At 38.6% G+C, this 18,048-nt stretch overlaps 2 protein-coding genes across 2 annotated transcripts in view; one reads left to right on the forward strand and one right to left on the reverse strand.

The window, feature by feature from the left end:
* Nucleotides 1-652: 652 nt before the first annotated feature.
* Nucleotides 653-4,940, reverse strand: LOC124165885 (histone H3.v1-like). The gene is made up of 5 exons (XM_046543426.1): nucleotides 4,671-4,940; nucleotides 4,379-4,501; nucleotides 4,063-4,206; nucleotides 3,594-3,724; nucleotides 653-1,930 (listed from the first exon to the last, which is right to left on the reverse strand). Exons 1-5 carry the CDS (start codon nucleotides 4,761-4,763, stop codon nucleotides 1,915-1,917), a joined length of 507 nt encoding a protein of 168 aa, XP_046399382.1. The 5' UTR covers nucleotides 4,764-4,940; the 3' UTR covers nucleotides 653-1,914.
* A 123-nt stretch (nucleotides 4,941-5,063) lies between these two features.
* The window catches only part of LOC124165884 (sphingosine kinase 2-like), a 217,894-nt gene continuing 204,909 nt past the window's right edge, over nucleotides 5,064-18,048 (forward strand). Inside the window, exon 1 of the mRNA XM_046543425.1 lies at nucleotides 5,064-6,140. Within this exon, the coding sequence (XP_046399381.1) occupies nucleotides 5,561-6,140 (580 nt within the window). The 5' untranslated portion in view covers nucleotides 5,064-5,560. The remainder of the gene's footprint in view (nucleotides 6,141-18,048) is intronic.

An 18,048-nucleotide genomic window follows, 5' to 3' on the forward strand; every position in this document is an offset into this window, starting at 1 on the left:
ACAAACTTAAGATACTTCACCATAGACACTTTTGGAGATGACTGTGATGGAAGTACCATAACTTACTAAAAGTTGGCAGTCAATCCTGACATATGTTTCTGTTAAAAAGCGGAAAGTAACAGATGTCTGAGAAGGATGGAAACAGATGACTAGCTGGGTGTCGAAGTTATAATTGAACTGACTGCAATGGCAAAAAAGAGGCCTTTTGCTAGAAAACAAGGATAGATAAATCCTGGATCTGGAGGTAAGCGGAAGGCCAGCACTAAGTGCAATTATGTAAGGATGTGAAGAAAAATTAGGCTTTTAAAAATTTGGCGAAGAAGTAATGTGGGAAGACAGATTGAGAAATAAGGTGGTGGTCAAAGAAGTGTAACGAAAAAGTTTGCTCGGAAATAAGATAATGGAATGGTAAACCTTTGGGTAATGTGATTAGAGGGAGAAGACTAAATATATAGGTGGTTGAGTTGAAGGCAGGCAGTTACAATGACTCAACATCATGTTCGGGATACACGTGAACAGAAAAAGTAGTGAATTACAGCACCTGTCAGCAGGGCGAACACTAGATTATGAAAAAGTAGTAATATTCACAGGGTGATAACCAAATAAGCCAAGTACACTACCTTGGGATGCATCTGATGGATAGAATAAAAGCTATCGTAGAATTACCTTTAATAAGAATTAAAATACACAATTTAAGAAAAGGGCACAGTAAATTATGAGTTACAGCAAAAATACACTCTTTTGGTCCTGCATGTCTGACACTTAGGGATGTATTTTCCATTTCAAAACATACAAGAGAAACAAGAGGAAAATCCATACACAACTGATAGCAATTTTACAAAAAGGCATTTCTAAAATTCCACACAGGAGCTGAAATTAAACCAACAACACTGGAGGTACTAGTCACCTAAATAAAGAATCAAAAATGAAGAATCACACACACACACACAGATCAGGGAAATGCACACGTTTCCCATTCAGGATGGTAATAATAATAATATAATCTTTCTTTCAGTGTTTTTCCTTTTTGAATGATAACAGATCAATGCAACAGTTTACTAATCAATCACAACTAAACGGTTCGACAATATTTTAGCCAACTATTGAAGTTTCCTCAACCACTTACGGATGCCCTCAGAAGCAACATAAAACAATTGATATCCAGATTCGTTATTCAAGAGTCAACTGTGAAACACAAATAAGCACAAAATCAAGTCCTCGAGCATCTCCCTCAGTTGTACAATACAGAATGGATTGCTTTAAACTCTAGGAAGTCTTTGGAAATCCATCAACAACCTTAGTAAAAACTCCACGCTGAAAGATACCCAGTGTCTACAAAAACTTATTGGAAGGAACACACCCACCAAGAGACTGTCAGCTTATAGGGGTCGTCAGGGCTTGTGAGAGGGTTGACAGATGTGTGATGGGACAGTCGCTCCACTACCCTCATCGCACCATCTCATTTGTTGTAGTTCATCTTCAACAGGTGAACTGGGGCTTCTTTTTAAGAGCAATGCCCCAGCCTATCTCATTTCTCTTTGTCCCAACATGTAGTGGATCATATGGGCCGACGAGAAAGCCATAAGCCTTCTGGAAACGAGGTCCTCCTTAGAGGAGCTCCGAGGTAAATTCCTCAGTTTCCATTCAAATGTTCAATCAAGACTGATATCCGGCCAGCCCCTACCCTTGTTCTCCCGCCATGGTCCACTACACGCGACACTCCTTGTCACCCCCTTTGCCCCTCGCCCTCTTGCGTGAGACTGCTTCACGACCAAGACCCCCAGTGGCTCCGCTTGCATCTCCCTCCCCATCAGCTTTGGAAGCAGCCACTGTTGACTTGGAGGATGGGGGAGCGCTTTCCTCACCTTTCGCTCCCTCTGCCCCCTTGTCTGGCGTCTCGGTCGTCTCCTCATCTCATTCTGACTCTCCCCTGAAAAAAGAGACTTTCATGAAACAACATAAAAAGCTTATGCTCTGAACAATTCTGGAGTCCATCAAGAGCCCCACTAAAAAAACTTCTTTTCCCAGCGAGCCAGGCAGATTTGGCCAAGGTGCTTTTTGAGAGCTCATTCAGACTGAAGCCTGACCTCCATTCATGTTCAACCCTTGAGGAAAACTTGAGCCTGCAGATTCCCTAATTGGACTTTTACTTTGGAGGTCCCACCACCCTATCCATACTAGTTGCCAAGGGGGCATTGTAAAACTTTTGCTACACCTTTGTAGAGACAGCACAAACTTTCAGCGTTACACAATCCAGGGACCAATAATGACCATAACATGGACATAGATAATAATGGAAGGACCTCAAGTTTATACAAAACACTTTTAACCCCTTAACTGGGGAGAGTGACTATAGTCGCAAGCGGACTCCGCTCCCCATGTGGGGAGCGCGACTATAGTCGCGCGTGCCGTCGCGTCGCAATTTTATGCGGATGAAGGCGTGAATATTCATTCTTTATGCATCATTGCATGTTTTTTGCTTTGTCAGAGGTTCTATACCAATATATTTTAAGTATATTGCCATTTTTGTGCAATAGCTTTACTATAAATTTTTTTTCGAAAACGGCATATCCGAAAATCGGTGGATTTGCGGAGGAGAAAGATAAGGAAATGTCTGCCCCCAACCAAGGGGTTAACAACATGAACAAACCTTTAGTTTATTCCACTAAAATATGCTATTCTTCCTATTTATAACATAGATATTCCTTATCCACCGAATCCATGACAAAATGAATACCCAAGATCAAATCTTAATCTTGAGGCAATAGCAGATAAAAATGAACAAAACCTTTCTGAAAGTTTAATTATTACATCCAACGCAACAATACCTTGGCCTACACAATACCACCAACTAAACTGACCCATTAAATTACACTGATAATAAGACATAAATATAAACCTACTTAGATCACTCAAACAGATTTTACGAGATAAACCTCTTGCTCTTAGAGGAAAAACCTATTTTCACACTCAAGTACATACGTATAAAAGGGTTTACTAGCCTAATAATAGAAGAAGAACCATATAAATTAACACAAGTCTTATGAAATACTGACAATGGCAATCCTTGAAAACCTAATATTTGGAAGACAACATTAATGATTCAAGTTTTTGAAGCAGATGCACACAAAGGAATCTCTGCTGTAATACACATAAATAAACAAGAGAGTTTTCTCTATTTTTACAACCATTGAACATCGAGAGAAATTCAATAAAATAATAATGGTTAACCTTCATTGACCTCTGGTTCAATTCCAACACAAAATGTAACCTAGATTCATTCATCATTGTTGGGACTAAGGATACATCTAAAGGAATTATTTGTGTAGCTTGATGAGTGATAATGCATTTTGATGGGAAAGATAAACATCCAATTACAAGCAGGTTCACAACTCATGCAAAGAGGCCAATATAAGATTTTTAAAAGGATATTAATGAGCACAGCCTTTACTGAAGTCACTGTATGCCATAAAATAAACTGTGACAATAAAGTAGACCCATTGTGCAGGCTTTACAAACTTTAGACTGGGTGTAGCCACTGCTAGACTTCCAGAAAACCTTGGTTTTATTTTTAAGTGTATGAAATTGCTCACCCTTCATTAGGCAATTCCTTCACTTGGTCAATATGGAATTCCACAGCTTCTTCGCGATGATTTGTTTTCTCCAACTGAGTTACCGGTGCCACTAAGTAAGTGTCTCTCTCCGCTTTGGCCCATCCTGCGTACTAAAATATCAATTCCATTAGTAATTACACAGCGATAATCTGTTTCCAACCCCACAAAAATATGATGGAAATCCTATACATACAATCTGATCATAGCAAGAAGAAAACTACATACCGACATTGTCACAAGTTACACACATCACAACAGTGCGAGAATACTTCAAATTTCCACGTCTAAACTAATAAATAAAATCATAATGCACAGCTACCTCTCAACAGCAAGAGTTAGTAAAAAAAAAACAGGATGGTTGAAAGGAGGAGCGGATGTCAAATAAAAATGACATGGTCCATTACTTAGAGCACTAACGTCACCCCCTTAGAACAAAAACGTAACTCACCAAATTCGTAGACACATGAATTATTTTCCCATCTTTCTCAGAAGGCAGAAACTTCTGCATTAATAAATGAGTATCCAGCTTCCATATAATCGATTTTGCTTCATTTTTCTTGAGTTCCGACTTCAGGACAACAAATGTTCCCTCCTGTAAAACAACCATTTATTAAAATCTTCGAGGACAACAAACCGCTCGTAATCCCAAGCACAAAACCACTCAATAAAGTGAAATGGATAGCAATGGCATATTCTAATAAAGGTCCTCATAGAGAGACTAATGTCATGAATCTACAGCAACAAATCCAATATGATAAATATACCTTAAATGTTTCATCTTCGGACTCATCTTTCTTTTGCCTTTTCCTCTTAGATCTTGGGGGAGAATTTTCGTCGTCTTCCTCTTCTTCTTCTTCCTCCTCCTCCTCTTCTTCTTCCTCGGAGTCCTACACAGAGAATAGAATCCATGTTTCACTCAGAAGTCACGTGGTACAGATGAAGCAAAGCCGGCTTTGATAAGAAATCGCTTTCCGATATCACAATCACATCGATACTAAATTGCTGATAAGTACATAAATATAATGCTTGAATTTGATAAGAAATTCAACAAATTACCTTTTCCTCCTCAGATTCAGAGGTTCCAACCTCATCAGGATCATCAACCGATGAGTCGTGTTCGGAGTCCTCCTTATTCTGTTTCTTCTTCATGGTTAAGGGCTAAGTTACAAGTTTACGAAACAACAACTCTATATAATTCTTCTCGATACACCTCTCCACCACTTTATCCACTCAATTATTAAAATTAATAACGATCAACAACACTCAAGCAACGGTCAGAAGCCTCCACTCTAAAGACGCCATTACCCATTAGTGCGGGAAAGATCAAAGTAGTTGATTCCACAGTTTACGTAAGTGATAAGTGGTGTTTACGCGTAAATAATGATTAAATATAGCTACTAAAAATTTTAATAAAATTTTTGAGATATAAATTAAATTAAATTCTTGAAAAATAAAAAAAATATTGGAAGTCAAGGGGACCGTTGTGCGTTTTCACGAGATGGCGCTAGTAAATTTCCAGTTACTTCCGGACCATTTGAAAAATGCCGAGAGCACAATCTGTGAAAATAATGGTCATGACAAATGATAATTACCTATTTATACTCTATGAATGAATTATTAGTCTACATTTAACCCGATGAAAGTTTTTTTTCTGGCGGAGAGACATTAATAGTCTTTGAAAATACAATACCCCGAAACTTCATAAAATCAGTTAGTTATTATACAATTTAAACGTTTTAAATGTGGTCTGTGCAATAAGTTTTGAATATCCTCAATAAATAATGGAAAAATAATGAACTATTGACTTCTGAAAGTGTTGTTTTCCAAACATTGATTGGGCGTGCGCAAGATGTGACATCTACTGGCGAACCACGTGAACTATCACAAAACAAAACCAAACCCGCTTTCAAATTCAGAAGCAGACGAGTTCTTGGCAGTGAGCGTACATGATGGCGGTGAGTCAGGCGTCTTCTGGAGCTGTCCTAGAGGAAACTTTCTATATATTCTCCAAGAAAAAGACAGTTTATCGCGTTCGTTTAACAGAGAAGGGCCTTAACCTGCAAAAGGAGAGTAATGGTAGCACAAAAACGGAAGCCATCTTACTGTCAGATATTGTCGGATGCCGGTGTGTGAGGAGCAGGCGGAAATCTGAGTCTTGTGTTTGCCGACCAAGTGTTGGCAGTGGAAGTGGAAATAGTGGAAGTCGCAAGAGTGCATCAGGAAAAAGCGATGTGGCCCCAAGCTACGTTGATGATAATTCAAGTGAACAGGACGAAAATGACCTTAGTGCATATTTGCACATTTATGCTTATGTGATGAAGAAGAGGCGCGGTCGAGTCAAATCTGACCCGCAACATTCTAGTGGCAAAAGGGAACGTACAACAATCACGTTGCGTTTCCGATCTTTTGATCGCTATGAAGATAATTTGCGGGAAGCCCAGCGGTGGCGAGTAGCTATTAAATGCCTCATGAGGAACAAACCAGTGCCAAAGAGTGTGCTTTGCAACGGAGACGCATATGAGCCAGGTAAGAACTATGTTTCCGTGTATTATTTTATTTGTAATCATCTCCTTTGACCAAGGGGAACGTTCCAAAGAATTGGTAGTTACGACCAAATTTTCTGTGGACCATCCATTATGTATCATGCTTTGTCTTCCCTGGGATCGTATTTGTCGGCTCATTTGTTATTTGAATTTACTCTGGCGCATCTTTCGAGTTTTGATGCATTTTTTGGGCTATAAGTCATTAGGGAATCTATTTTCCATTTGAACTTCTATCAAAGAATGTATGAGCATGTTCATTATAATGCTTATGGCTGTATATTTTCCGCTTTATTGTTAATCTCATCTTCATTATTAAATAGTTTCAATTAAGTAGATCGGAGCCCTGAATTTTTGCGTGAATATTGCTCGGTTGCAATGCACGTGTGATGTGGGTAGATTTAGTACATCACGTGGTAAGTTTTATGCTGTTGCTGATGAGCAAATTTTAAGGAAGAGGCGATAGATATTTCATGTTGCTCATTCCGCTGTCCATTTGTACTACAATTTTTTAATAGTGGTTTGTACGAATACGAGCGGCTAGTGCTATGGAATGGCTTTCTCGTATCTTTGTGTACTCTCTCATGCATATTACTCCGTGGAATTAGTGATGGAGAGTAAGGAAGTGCAGCTCGTCGTTGGGAGTAATTTCAAGGGGGCGGGGCTCCCGTGAAGGTGGGGCTTGGGGGGTAGCGTGTTTGGTGGCGCTCATTCATAACTGTAAATAAAGCCTGCGTTCCCTTTCCGTATAGCCCGCCACGATCACAAATCGTAACACTTAAAACTATTCTGTTGATTTATTGGTGAGGGATAGTTTTTTTACCGTTTGCTTCTGTTGTCTCAGAGACTTGATTGGTCACAGAAAACTAAATGAGTATACATAATCATATTTTCCTGTCGAAGGTGTCATATCCTCCATGGAAGCGTGTGCTCCGATATTTTCTCTTGCCAGGCATTCTCCAACATGCCACTTGTTTGTGTTATATTTGAATGGGTATGAAATATCGCAACCGTACTATGTGCAGTCGTGGTTAGGTTTGCAAAAAAATAATGCACTCCTTGAGGGGATCACTGTTATTATTTACGTTTCATTTGTGCTGTTATCACCATTCAGGCAGTTGACACATTGGGAATTTTTCTTACAGCAATGTATTTTCATTTCTCTACGTTTTGTCGTCAGTTTTTATTTTATTTTTATAATTTGTTATTAAATGTCGAGGAAGTGATTATGTATTTTTATGAAAATACTGCTGGCGTTTCACGGCGATATGCTGTAGTATTTTGTGACCCTGTAGTCATCTGATTGATTATTCCATCCTTTGATATTTTGGATTTCGTCGCCCTGGAGTGAATGACACTCCCGCGCGTATGTAATGGTGATACTACATTTTATCCTGAAGAGGCCAAAGGTACTTACTAGCGAAAGTTAAGTACTGGGCCTCTCCATATTTTTTTATCCTTAGTATTCACTCTTTTGTCGAGGTTTATTTGTTGTCGGATCTGTGCTGTCGAGGTCAATGAAGTTTACAAGTGCGAAGTTAAATTTTAATCAAATCAGGTTGGTTGATGGAATTGCCATTCTTTAGTACAGCACCTTATTTCTAATATGGGGTCATAAATATTTCAGTGAGCAAGCAGCTCATCTGGCAGGGCTGGTTCTAGAAATGTTTCTAGTGTATGCGAACAACATCCCTGCGCCCCCCTAAAAATAACCTGAGTAGTAGGGATTTTCTCTGGACACATTTTAAATTAACTACAAACACTATAGGAATATGTAAGGGACTTCAATATCAGCCTGAAACTATATTGTCCCTGCTATTATATATTATCTGTGATATTTTTAGATTTTAAAAAACAGATCATCCATGAAAATTTAGAGTATTGTTACGGATGAATCAGTAGGTGACGGACGACTGGACAATTCCATTTGGGGATAACAATTACCTGGGTATTGGGATTATGGGTGTCCACTTTATCCTTAAAAGTATATCCTTACTTCTACAATAATTTTGTTGAGTAAATCAACCCTCAACCTTTAATCTCCTTGTTAGATTGCCACTGAACATTGGACTGAGCACTTAGGCGCCCCCTTTTGCTGGACTCCCCCCGCGTACAAGTAGAAGAATGCAAGTATAATTTTTTGAATCTAGCTGTTGTTAAATTAGCATATTGTAGACCTCGGGATATGCCACATTTGTACTGATCATGGTACTTGAGTTGAAGGATACATTAAATTTGGTAATAACTGAAAAGGAAACTGTCTGGGCTCTGAACCTGCGAACTTTTAAATTATAAAGTATCTTTAAATTAAAATTATTTTATTGGCCCATAGTATCGCTGCATACTCCAGAAATATCAGCGGAGCAAATTACTGGCGTTCCCTAATGATTCGTGACTAAATGAATTAACTGGCTATTTTAATGAGGCAGTCATTCGCAGTATGTGAGTGAGATTGAACCCCCCTTTCCAAACCAAGAAACGATAACAGAAATCGGTTATATCATTCAACGACACTTAAGGAAATCGTGCACGTAATTTAATAGAATAAATATCTCGCATGCGTGTAACTGTGAACATTTTTGGTGGCCAAAGCTTTTTAAAAATGTGTTGCCCACTTCATAAGAAAACCGGCGAGTGAATTTTCTCTCGCGGTAATTGCCTATAGGGTCAGAATTGAGTTGTGGTTTCCTCTTGACCTTCGTCGATGGTGTTTTGTTATTTGTAGCCTGAGGATTCGAGACTGCACCTCTGGGATTGCTTACATCTCTATCAGGTGCCTCAGTGAGGTACGAATGATTCACGGTCTACCTACCGTCTGTCCATCTCCTGAACTTTGATCAGTCCATGATTGAGTCTCCCTGAGTAGGAATGCGTGGCCTTCTTCATCAATTCATCTCTTGCGAGCTGTCTTCCACTGCATAACTAAATTTTAACATCGTTTAAATCAAGTTACGTTAACAGTTAAGCTGTATTTCAATATCGTAAGGCGCTCTGAATTTCATCGTGAAATATTCACGCTTTGCTGAGCATTCACCTCGTAGTATTGAAAGCCTAAAGATTGCTACACTGCAGCCTTCAATTCCTCCCTATTGCATACTAGTTCTTTTTATGCACCCGAGGTTCTTCTCTTATAATCTGTGTGGTTATGAATCCGATCCCCATTGCGATTCACATTCTAAGGATCGTTGGCCTATATGATAATGGAAGTGTACGAGATATTAGTTGGTTCCATAATGTATCATTGACGATGCATCCGAACTCTTAACATCTTAACTGATTACCAGTTTTAAAACACTACTGTAGCAGTTCGAGATATTTTTTCACATTACTTTACCCATCTCTATAATCATATCCATTTTTCCCTCAAGCCCATTCAAAATATTTACACGCTTTTTTCCGGAAGACCCCTCCCCCGCGGCGCGCCGTATTAAATATACTCTTCCCATTCCTCAGTGGTTGCTTTGGGATATTTACTCGCACTTTCCTGAATAGTATGTATTAACGTCTGTGAAAAGTTTTACCATCGCTTAGCATTAAGCATTTTTCCTTATCGAACTAGCGGGATTTCTATGGGAAATATTTCTCGTGGCTGGATGCCTGAGAAATTTCTATTTATCGCTGCATGGTGAACCAGTAATTACTGCGATCGGCGATTATATGTATTACACATTATACCTCGGATATGATTTTTTAAAACGAGGAATCATATTCACCTATCTCCGCTCTCTTCTACTTGTGAATTATGTGAACGCGACCGAAATAGTCAACCTAAGAAAATTAGTGTCATAAATTTGCAAATGGCTGAGTGCGGTGCATTTTTGTTAGCCCAAATATAATTAGTATAAATTATTTCCTCAGGAAAAGATGTAAATTTGAGGCGAAGTGATTGCATTTTTAGGGTGTTTTTGTGCGCAAGTCGCTGGAATTATCCATCTAACACACGTGTTATTGTGACATTGGTTAACTTTTTGGTTAGGCATTCATTCCTACCACTGCTGCTGTTTGGCCCAATTATATAATATCGGCTTTTTATCAATGTATTAGAAGCGGACATACTATTAGCGGTGTCAAAATTTTTCTAACATATCAAACTTTACCATATTTTCTAATTTGAGACTTTTCGAGTCTCGAATTTGTCCTGATTGCTGGCATATTTTGATAATAGTGTCATATTTATATGGCTCGCAGGCACGCCGACTTACAAAAAATATTGGGGGGGGCCAAACCGGGGATCTTTTCCCGGAAATTTTATAAGTAGTGAATTGTAAGTCTTTTATGCATTTTATAAGGGTCATATGATCAAAGTTAGAACCCTGATAACTCTAATCTCGATATCTGGACACTCTGGGGAAAATCGACAAGCCTGACACTTTTTTCCTCACACCCATAACGAATTATTGGGGGGGTTCGGGCCCCCTCAAGCCCCATGGAGTCGGCGCCACTGATGGCTCGTCATGATCTAGCCGTTATTTTTTATATTTAAGGAATTTATTACGTGCATGGTACTGATGATCAAGCCATAATTTATTTTCTCCGCTTTTCGTTATTTTATCCAAGAAATTATTCCATAAATTTGTTCTCAGCATAATGCTAGTGTTTTCCGTCAGCTCAGAAGCGGTCCCGAACGGAAATTCGGTAGTGTTGTGCATATTCATGCGTAGGTATATGGAAGTACGTACGTTTTTCCTTTCCTTTCATTGGTAGGTTGAGACACTACTTGCCATGTAGTACCTCATAGAGAGAGTAACTATATATGAGGAAGTAAGGTGTGGGCTTTTAGTGTTTCGATTATAGCCTAATTTAAGTTATTATCCTTTTTTGTCCGTGGAATGGTTGAGCTGTAATTTTATTACTTTTACTTTGTATAAGACCTGGAAACTTAGTGCTGCCTCAAAATGATGTAGTCTGTGTCACACTGAAAGATGTCTGTTCCCTTATTTTCCAGAGATTCTAAGCCTATTGTACACACGGCTGAATATCCGCTTGAAGCGCCTGAGACTGCACGTAACTTTGTTGGAAATCGGTTGTTGCGTTTTATTTATTCGATCCTTCTTCCAGATCATAATTACATACTACACGTAGGCTCAGTCGCTTCTAGCGGTTCCCAGTTGTGGGATAAAGGCAGTGATGAAAAGTATCAACCGTATTTTCATTTCTATGGTTTCATTAAAACCTGTAAGGTATCTATGCTTTCGGATCATTGTCAAAGGCACAGATAATTGTGCAGTTTTCAAAGGATCAACATCATCGACTGGAATGATACCGTTTTTAGGAGCCTACAGGTGGAGAGTGAAAGCGATGGTTGTTGCGTGCATTTATTCGATCCTTCTCCTAGATCATAATTTCCTGCAAAAAGTCGTGACTTGAGTGTTGTTACTTTATTTCCCACTACGATTTCCAGTAGGGTAGATTCCTTCATCAAAGAAAATGAAAGGCATTGATTCGATTCGCTATCCACCATTAGTGTATTCATAATATACAAATTATTTGGTTTTAGAAATGCCGGTTTAGACGAATGGCAATGGTTAATTTTATCCTCATTCGGAAAAGTCCAGATTGGCGTCCATACGATGCCACTCCACGTGACGTCACAGGGACCTAGTTTCTATACGAGTAGATAGGAGTTTCACATCGTCTGAGATTATCAATGCATGCATGAGGAACAGAGCTCAGGGAAACATGTCTTAATAATCCTTATTTAAGCCAAGCGCTATCAGTTAGCAGGGTACTCTGCTACCTGCTAGTATCCTGCGTAGTATCAGCGCTCAGAGCCTCGCCCCAAGGTCACCTCACTTGCGGCAGCAGGAACCAGAACGTCGTTACACGGAGTTTTCCCAGTATTCATACTTAGCCGTCGCGTTTTCGCGCGCTTGAAAATTTTCACTTTTCATTTAATCGCGAAAAATAGATATCTTCATTTAATAATCTAAAAGCGTGAAATATGTACTCCAGGAGAAATAATCTTTCGATTTAGGCAATCAAGAAATTGTAGGAAACTACCCTATTACGTTATCCTACCTCAGGATATGCTTTTGATGGTTCTAAAAGCTCGTACAGCCTATTGTGTGATTAAAATTTAACTCTCCTCTTGAGCTAAAACTCAAGTTTCAGTCTACTTTTGCTACAACTGACGGCCAGTATGACGTAATTTGCGTGATCAAGGCGTTGGGTTATATCAAGGAAAGGCTTTTGCGAAAGTAGTTCAGTCGTTGGATATACGGTCCCGAGCGTTGCATTTTGTCCCCTGAATAAAAACTTCTTCCGTGCATACGTTCGTGTCCTTAAACAGGGTAATGCCAACCTCGAGTATCTCTCAAATGGTCCTCTTCTGTAATGATACCCTTAGCGAACTACCCAAGGGTGAGATCGCCATCGTGGTCGTCATCCTCAAGATTGCGGTCCTGCTGCTCTCATTTTACATGTTTCTCCTCTCAACTGTTTCATTCTTACCGAAATTTACATTTTATCTCAACTCGTAATTGGCTTCTATAATACCATACACTCTTCTTTCATGCATCTCACTCATCTTTTGTGACATTACTATTAGAGTGAGTTCTCGATGTTTTTCTGAAACGTTTTATAACGCAGAACAGTCTATCTTCAGCCTTGTTAATTTCAACTGCCTTTGAAATTTATATCGTATTTCTGTATTCTCTCTCCGTTTCCATTGTCGTCGTTGCTTTCTTTGTGCAGCAACCGTTACCTACGCTTCACCAACTGTCAGCATCTGTGTTTTCTCCATCTGTTACTTAAATGACTTTTTTTTTCTTGATGGCATGGTAATTAGAGCCCGTCGTAAAAATTCTTCCTTTTCCCAGACTGCTTCTTTTTAAATTTATTTTCTAGTTCTTATTTTCGCCTCTATTATCGTTGTTTTGGTCCATGGGGCTTCCTTATAATCAGTCAATATTTTTAGCTAATTATTTTGGAATGTGATGCATTATTTTATGAACTAGTTATAAAATTAAAACACGTAATCATGTTAATCAGTAAAAATTAATTAGTAGCCCTGAGTTTAGTAGGGAGGTGAATACGACGATTTTTAATCATTTTTTTGTAACATCTTATGTTTTGCAGTAGAAAATGATGAAATATTCTTTAATATTTCTTAATTTGGTCAAAATATTCCTCCATGTGTCACCAATCTCCACTAGTTACAATCCCTTCGATGTATCTGACATTCAGTCATTATATTTTCTAAACGGAATCGTTATATTCAGCATATTTGCTAGGATAAGGGGAACTAACTGATGATAGGATTCCAACTTAAAAGTCCAATTGGCTTGCTATCTGCATGGGGGAAATATGCTATGTTAACGTAATCTACAACGATTCTTTATTCTGTTCGGTCTCCACGCTAATTCTTAATAGGCAATATCGGCAAAATTTTCCTTGGGCTGGAGGTATGACCCTTTACCCGAATACAGCATGGGCTTCTTTATCTGACTCCCATATTTTAGACACCAATATATTGTTTAGCTAAAATATATATTTTTATATTGCTTGAGAATAAAAAGCTACCAAGATTGTCAGCAATGACGTTACAGGTCAATTTCAGAAAACAGCAATTCGGTGACTGCGAATGTGTCTATCAAACTTTCTGTTACGAGGAAGGTGTGTTGTAAAAATATTAGACGTTCCAATCAGGAGAAGAATGATATATTTTTAATATGCGGGGTGGAGTTTCCATTCCATTGTTTGAGGAAAAGCCATTTCTCGAGTGAATTCACTTCAAATTGTGTACCCTTGACGTCTCGTTATCTAGGCGCGAAAAACAATTTGAGGACCTTGCAAGTCGTTACGAAGGCAATTCTCACGCAGTGTTTTCTGTTTCCGCATGACTGCTATCGCGTGTCTGTGAATCATCCAGTCGGCATTTCAGTCAACGGTGTTATGTTTTTATGCTGTCTACTGTATTTGCTCTTGGTAGTGGATGAAGTATTTACGTAATTAGTGCTTCCGAATGGTGTTGTCCCTCTCGATTAGTTATTGTCACTTGTTTGTTCTCTGGATGGTGGAGGGATTAAAATTTGTCTTTGATATATATCTCCAATTGCATGCTGCATGCTGGTGATTGATCACCCCCTGCCAAACACCCTAGATGTGGCTCGCAGGGTATTTTGTAGATGTAGATGTATATTCGCATATGACTACCCATAAACATTCCTTCATAGCCCATCCAACTACCTGTCATCCCTCTCTTTTAAACGACTAATTACTGATGAACATAGTTATTTCCATTAGTCCTGCGAATGGTTTACCGCACCGCTGTATGGTAGTCTCACCCTATACAATGCTTTAACTCCTTTTTAGTTGTTTTGTGTCAAATCACGTTTTTATTTCCTCGTGTTTATCTTTATTCTTTGTGGCGCGTGCCTTCTGTGGCTTGTCTTGAAGAACCTTCAGTGGAATGCAATTTCTTTGAAAACAACTTAGTTAGAGTAAGATTTTTGTTTTTGATCAGCTGCTGCCCTGCACTCCCTCATGTAGTTAAGCCCCCCACGTTTTGCCGTCATGATATATTTTCCTCGGAACGATTACTTATTGGTTTTTGGAAAGATTGTAATTATTTTCGACAAATATGTAGAATTTTGCCTAATATTTTAACCCATTCTTGCAGTTAGACAAAAACTTTCACCTTCCTTGAGAAAATGTGGTGGAATCGTGTGGTACACTCAAAGGTGGGAAAATACTTTTAAATTGTTTTTTAGGCACAAAATATTGAGGCCAAGGATGTGCAATAAAAATCGTTTTAAACTATGTATTTTCGTGTAATTAACTCTTATAATTATAATGCCTTCTATTAAGGTTTTAGTAATAAAAATAATTAAAGATAGTGTTATAAATAATAAGGCCATTTTGATTTGATAATAAAAAACAATGTATTACGAAAATACTCCAATCACCCTCAAACACCTGTGCTATGTAACATGCTCTGGGCCTACTGTTATATCACAATAAAATGTGTGAAAGTTTTCCTCATCTGTGTATTTTCATAACAACGCCGTATTACTCCTGATGTACTGTCAAACTGCATAAATTATATAATACTTTAAAAAAATTTATTTCAGATACACAATACACATTACAAAAGAATCGTAAGTAGGTAATTCTAATACCTGTATTTTTTCAATAATACTCGCCTCCAGTACCGGTACCTAAGGGTGATCTGGACCCCTTGTAGTGCGAAAACACATTTCAACCGCTATCTGCAGAGAGGAATCATGTCCCACATGGCGAACTTTACATGAGAGAGAAAAAACCGAATTAACCCATATATACCTCTTGTATAAATTTCAAAATATTTTAAGAGAGTTAGTTGGAGATTTTTTTTGTTTCACGGACATGTTTCTTTTCTGCCGTAAACAAGAATGTTTTAGGAGATTTCACGGAGAACAATCAGTATACAAACAAATTATTTTGTAAAAAATTATTTGAATGAAGAGAAACACTACTACGTTATTTCTATTTAAACTTTTCTCGGGTTTCCGCGCGGGTAAGATATTCGAAGAGCGACGACGATTCGGGTTCCGACTCGTCACCTATTCTCAAAGCTACAAGGCGTAAACCCGAGAAAAGTTGAAATATTCTGTTCGCGGGGAAAGTGTAAAATCATACATAACAAGCCTCTACGTTATTTCTGTTTTCATATTCTTTCGATGCTGCTGTCGTTCGACTTGACAAATTCAAATTCCGAAAGTTCAAATTTTATTCTGGTATGTATACCTTTGTGTTATTGATGTATTTCATTATTTTATGTTAATTGGAAGTGCTCTTGAATAGGGTTTTCAGTAGGAGTCCGGATTGACTCAGATTCTATGTTCCTTAGTCTAAAACAATCCATTGCCAAGCCGGCGATGTTCGTGTTACGCTGCACCATGTGGTGCTTCTCTAATGAAAAAGTCATTTCTCTGTATTTTCATGTGGAAAAAGTCTTTGTTTTTTTCCCTTCTTTGTCGACTTTGTTTTTTTAACATACCAGTTCAAAACTGTACACACTTTATCATGCCCTCTTACCGTCATCACCTTCATGATAGATAAATGTGGTACCTTCCTTCGTTGAAAGATTATGCTCACCAAAAACGTTAATAGTGAGGTGTCTGAGGTAATAGGTGTCTTGGATACGAGGGATACAGGATGCAAATCAGGTAAACTGGATGATAGTTCACGCGGCTAGCTGGCCGCTGTGTACCGCAAAAAGGGAACTAGTCCTGGACTAAACAATATTGAAGCCGTTGTAATGCTAATAATAAAGCGCGGACATGTTTCCTTTTTGTATCAAAAGTTGAGTCTTTGCACCTGGCATCAACTTCATTAAAAAGAGAAAAATCGTCCGACTTGAACATGATGCCTTTCTGCAGTGAGAGATTCATATGCTTATACTTTTCGGAGGCGGAACCGACGTAAAGGTGAGTTGTTGTTGCAGTTGCTCATGTTGGTGCATTAGAGAAATACGTGAGAAAATGGGTCGGGTGAGTTGGCGTCGCAAGGGGACGGGTTCGCACACATGCGCTGGAGACCCCATTCGAGATTAGATTGGAGGTAACAACTAGGGAGAGGGCTCGCTGGACACCGCATTGTTGAGTACATGCCTATATCGTGATGAAAAACTTCCGTTTGTCGTTTCACTCTACTTTTGCGAGTGATGTGTATATTCCCGCTTTGGCCGCTTCTGTGATAGAAGTTTATGCATATGTCTGGAGCTTTCTTCAATCGTCAGTAAAATGTGTGCTTCCAGAGCTTTTGCTGTCATTTTAATATAAAATGTGGGACACTGAACTTCAAAAATTAGTAGTAGACAATTCAGAAACATTTTTGTTAATATTCCAGCAATTTCCATAATTTTTTGTAATTAGAAAATATTTCAAATAATTATCTTGGTAAATTCACGAAATTATCGAGGAAAGCCCATTGAGTTGACGTTTGTCGCAATACAGTCTTCAATAACATTCTTCGTTTATGTGCACAATATCGCAATAATTGTCTCCCTTATGGTCACGAGAAAGGTATAAAAATTTCCTGCTCTTAACATTTTCAAGATTTCTTCCTTAAAAAATTTAATACAACTATCCAGGAAATAGGGAATTGAATACGGCTTCTTAATCTCAGTAAACCTTAACCTCGGAGAATGAGAGACCTCTTCACATTTTTTTAACGGTTCAGTAATAATTCAAATACTTCCTTTAATTAAATGACATTTGAAGACATCGCTAAGTCATGGACCTTAATAATGAAATTCCCAACTTCATTTTTTGTCCTGATCAGTGTGCATACGATTGCCATGAATTAATAATCGACGTTAAAACCGCAGAAGATAGAAATACTGAATACATGATTATTCTGTACACATCCATTTTTAGTGCTAAGATTTTAATACCAATAACTACATCAGCATGGTACCCTAAGAGTCACCTCAGAACAGGTTGACAGAATGTGAGCATTCGTACTCCACATGCGATCGTGCTCCTCATGCGATAAAGCGATTCGTACGCCACATGCGAAAATATCATAATTTTAGGTTGTATCCAAGGCTATATGCACGCATGAGTCTGGGGTTTGTTCTCACCAATCAGCAATCCCTCAGGGTGACAGAAGAGGTGATTGTGTGATTCAAGCTTTATTGTGACCCCGCTAACCTTTTGTGAGTCAAGGAGGAGGCGCTGGAAGACTGTCACTCTTCACGAGGAAAATGCCGGTACTCTGAGTACATTGAGGTTTGGGTGACCTCTAACAACCCACTTAACACCTACTTTCAAGAACGCTTCGGCGCCTTATGTTGGTTGTAGCGGTATTCGTTTGTCTCATGTTAACTGCGGCGTCAATAAAATCGTTGGTTCGTAAGTCCGAGTTGAACGTTATTCGAGTATTCTACCGGCTAGGATTGTTTTAAATGA

The sequence above is a fragment of the Ischnura elegans genome, chromosome 9, assembly GCF_921293095.1.
Source record: "Ischnura elegans chromosome 9, ioIscEleg1.1, whole genome shotgun sequence".
Classification (NCBI taxonomy): domain Eukaryota; kingdom Metazoa; phylum Arthropoda; class Insecta; order Odonata; family Coenagrionidae; genus Ischnura; species Ischnura elegans.

Excerpts from the sequence above, each read along its gene's own strand:
- LOC124165885 (XM_046543426.1), bottom strand. The coding sequence starts at position 4,763 with ATGAAGAAGAAACAGAATAAGGAGGACTCCGAACACGACTCATCGGTT. Across the intron at positions 4,207-4,378 it reads CCGAAGATGAAACATTTAAG|GAGGGAACATTTGTTGTCCT; the intron begins GTATATTTATCA and ends GTTGTTTTACAG. Across the intron at positions 3,725-4,062 it reads TTCATGTGTCTACGAATTTG|TACGCAGGATGGGCCAAAGC; the intron begins GTGAGTTACGTT and ends TTGATATTTTAG.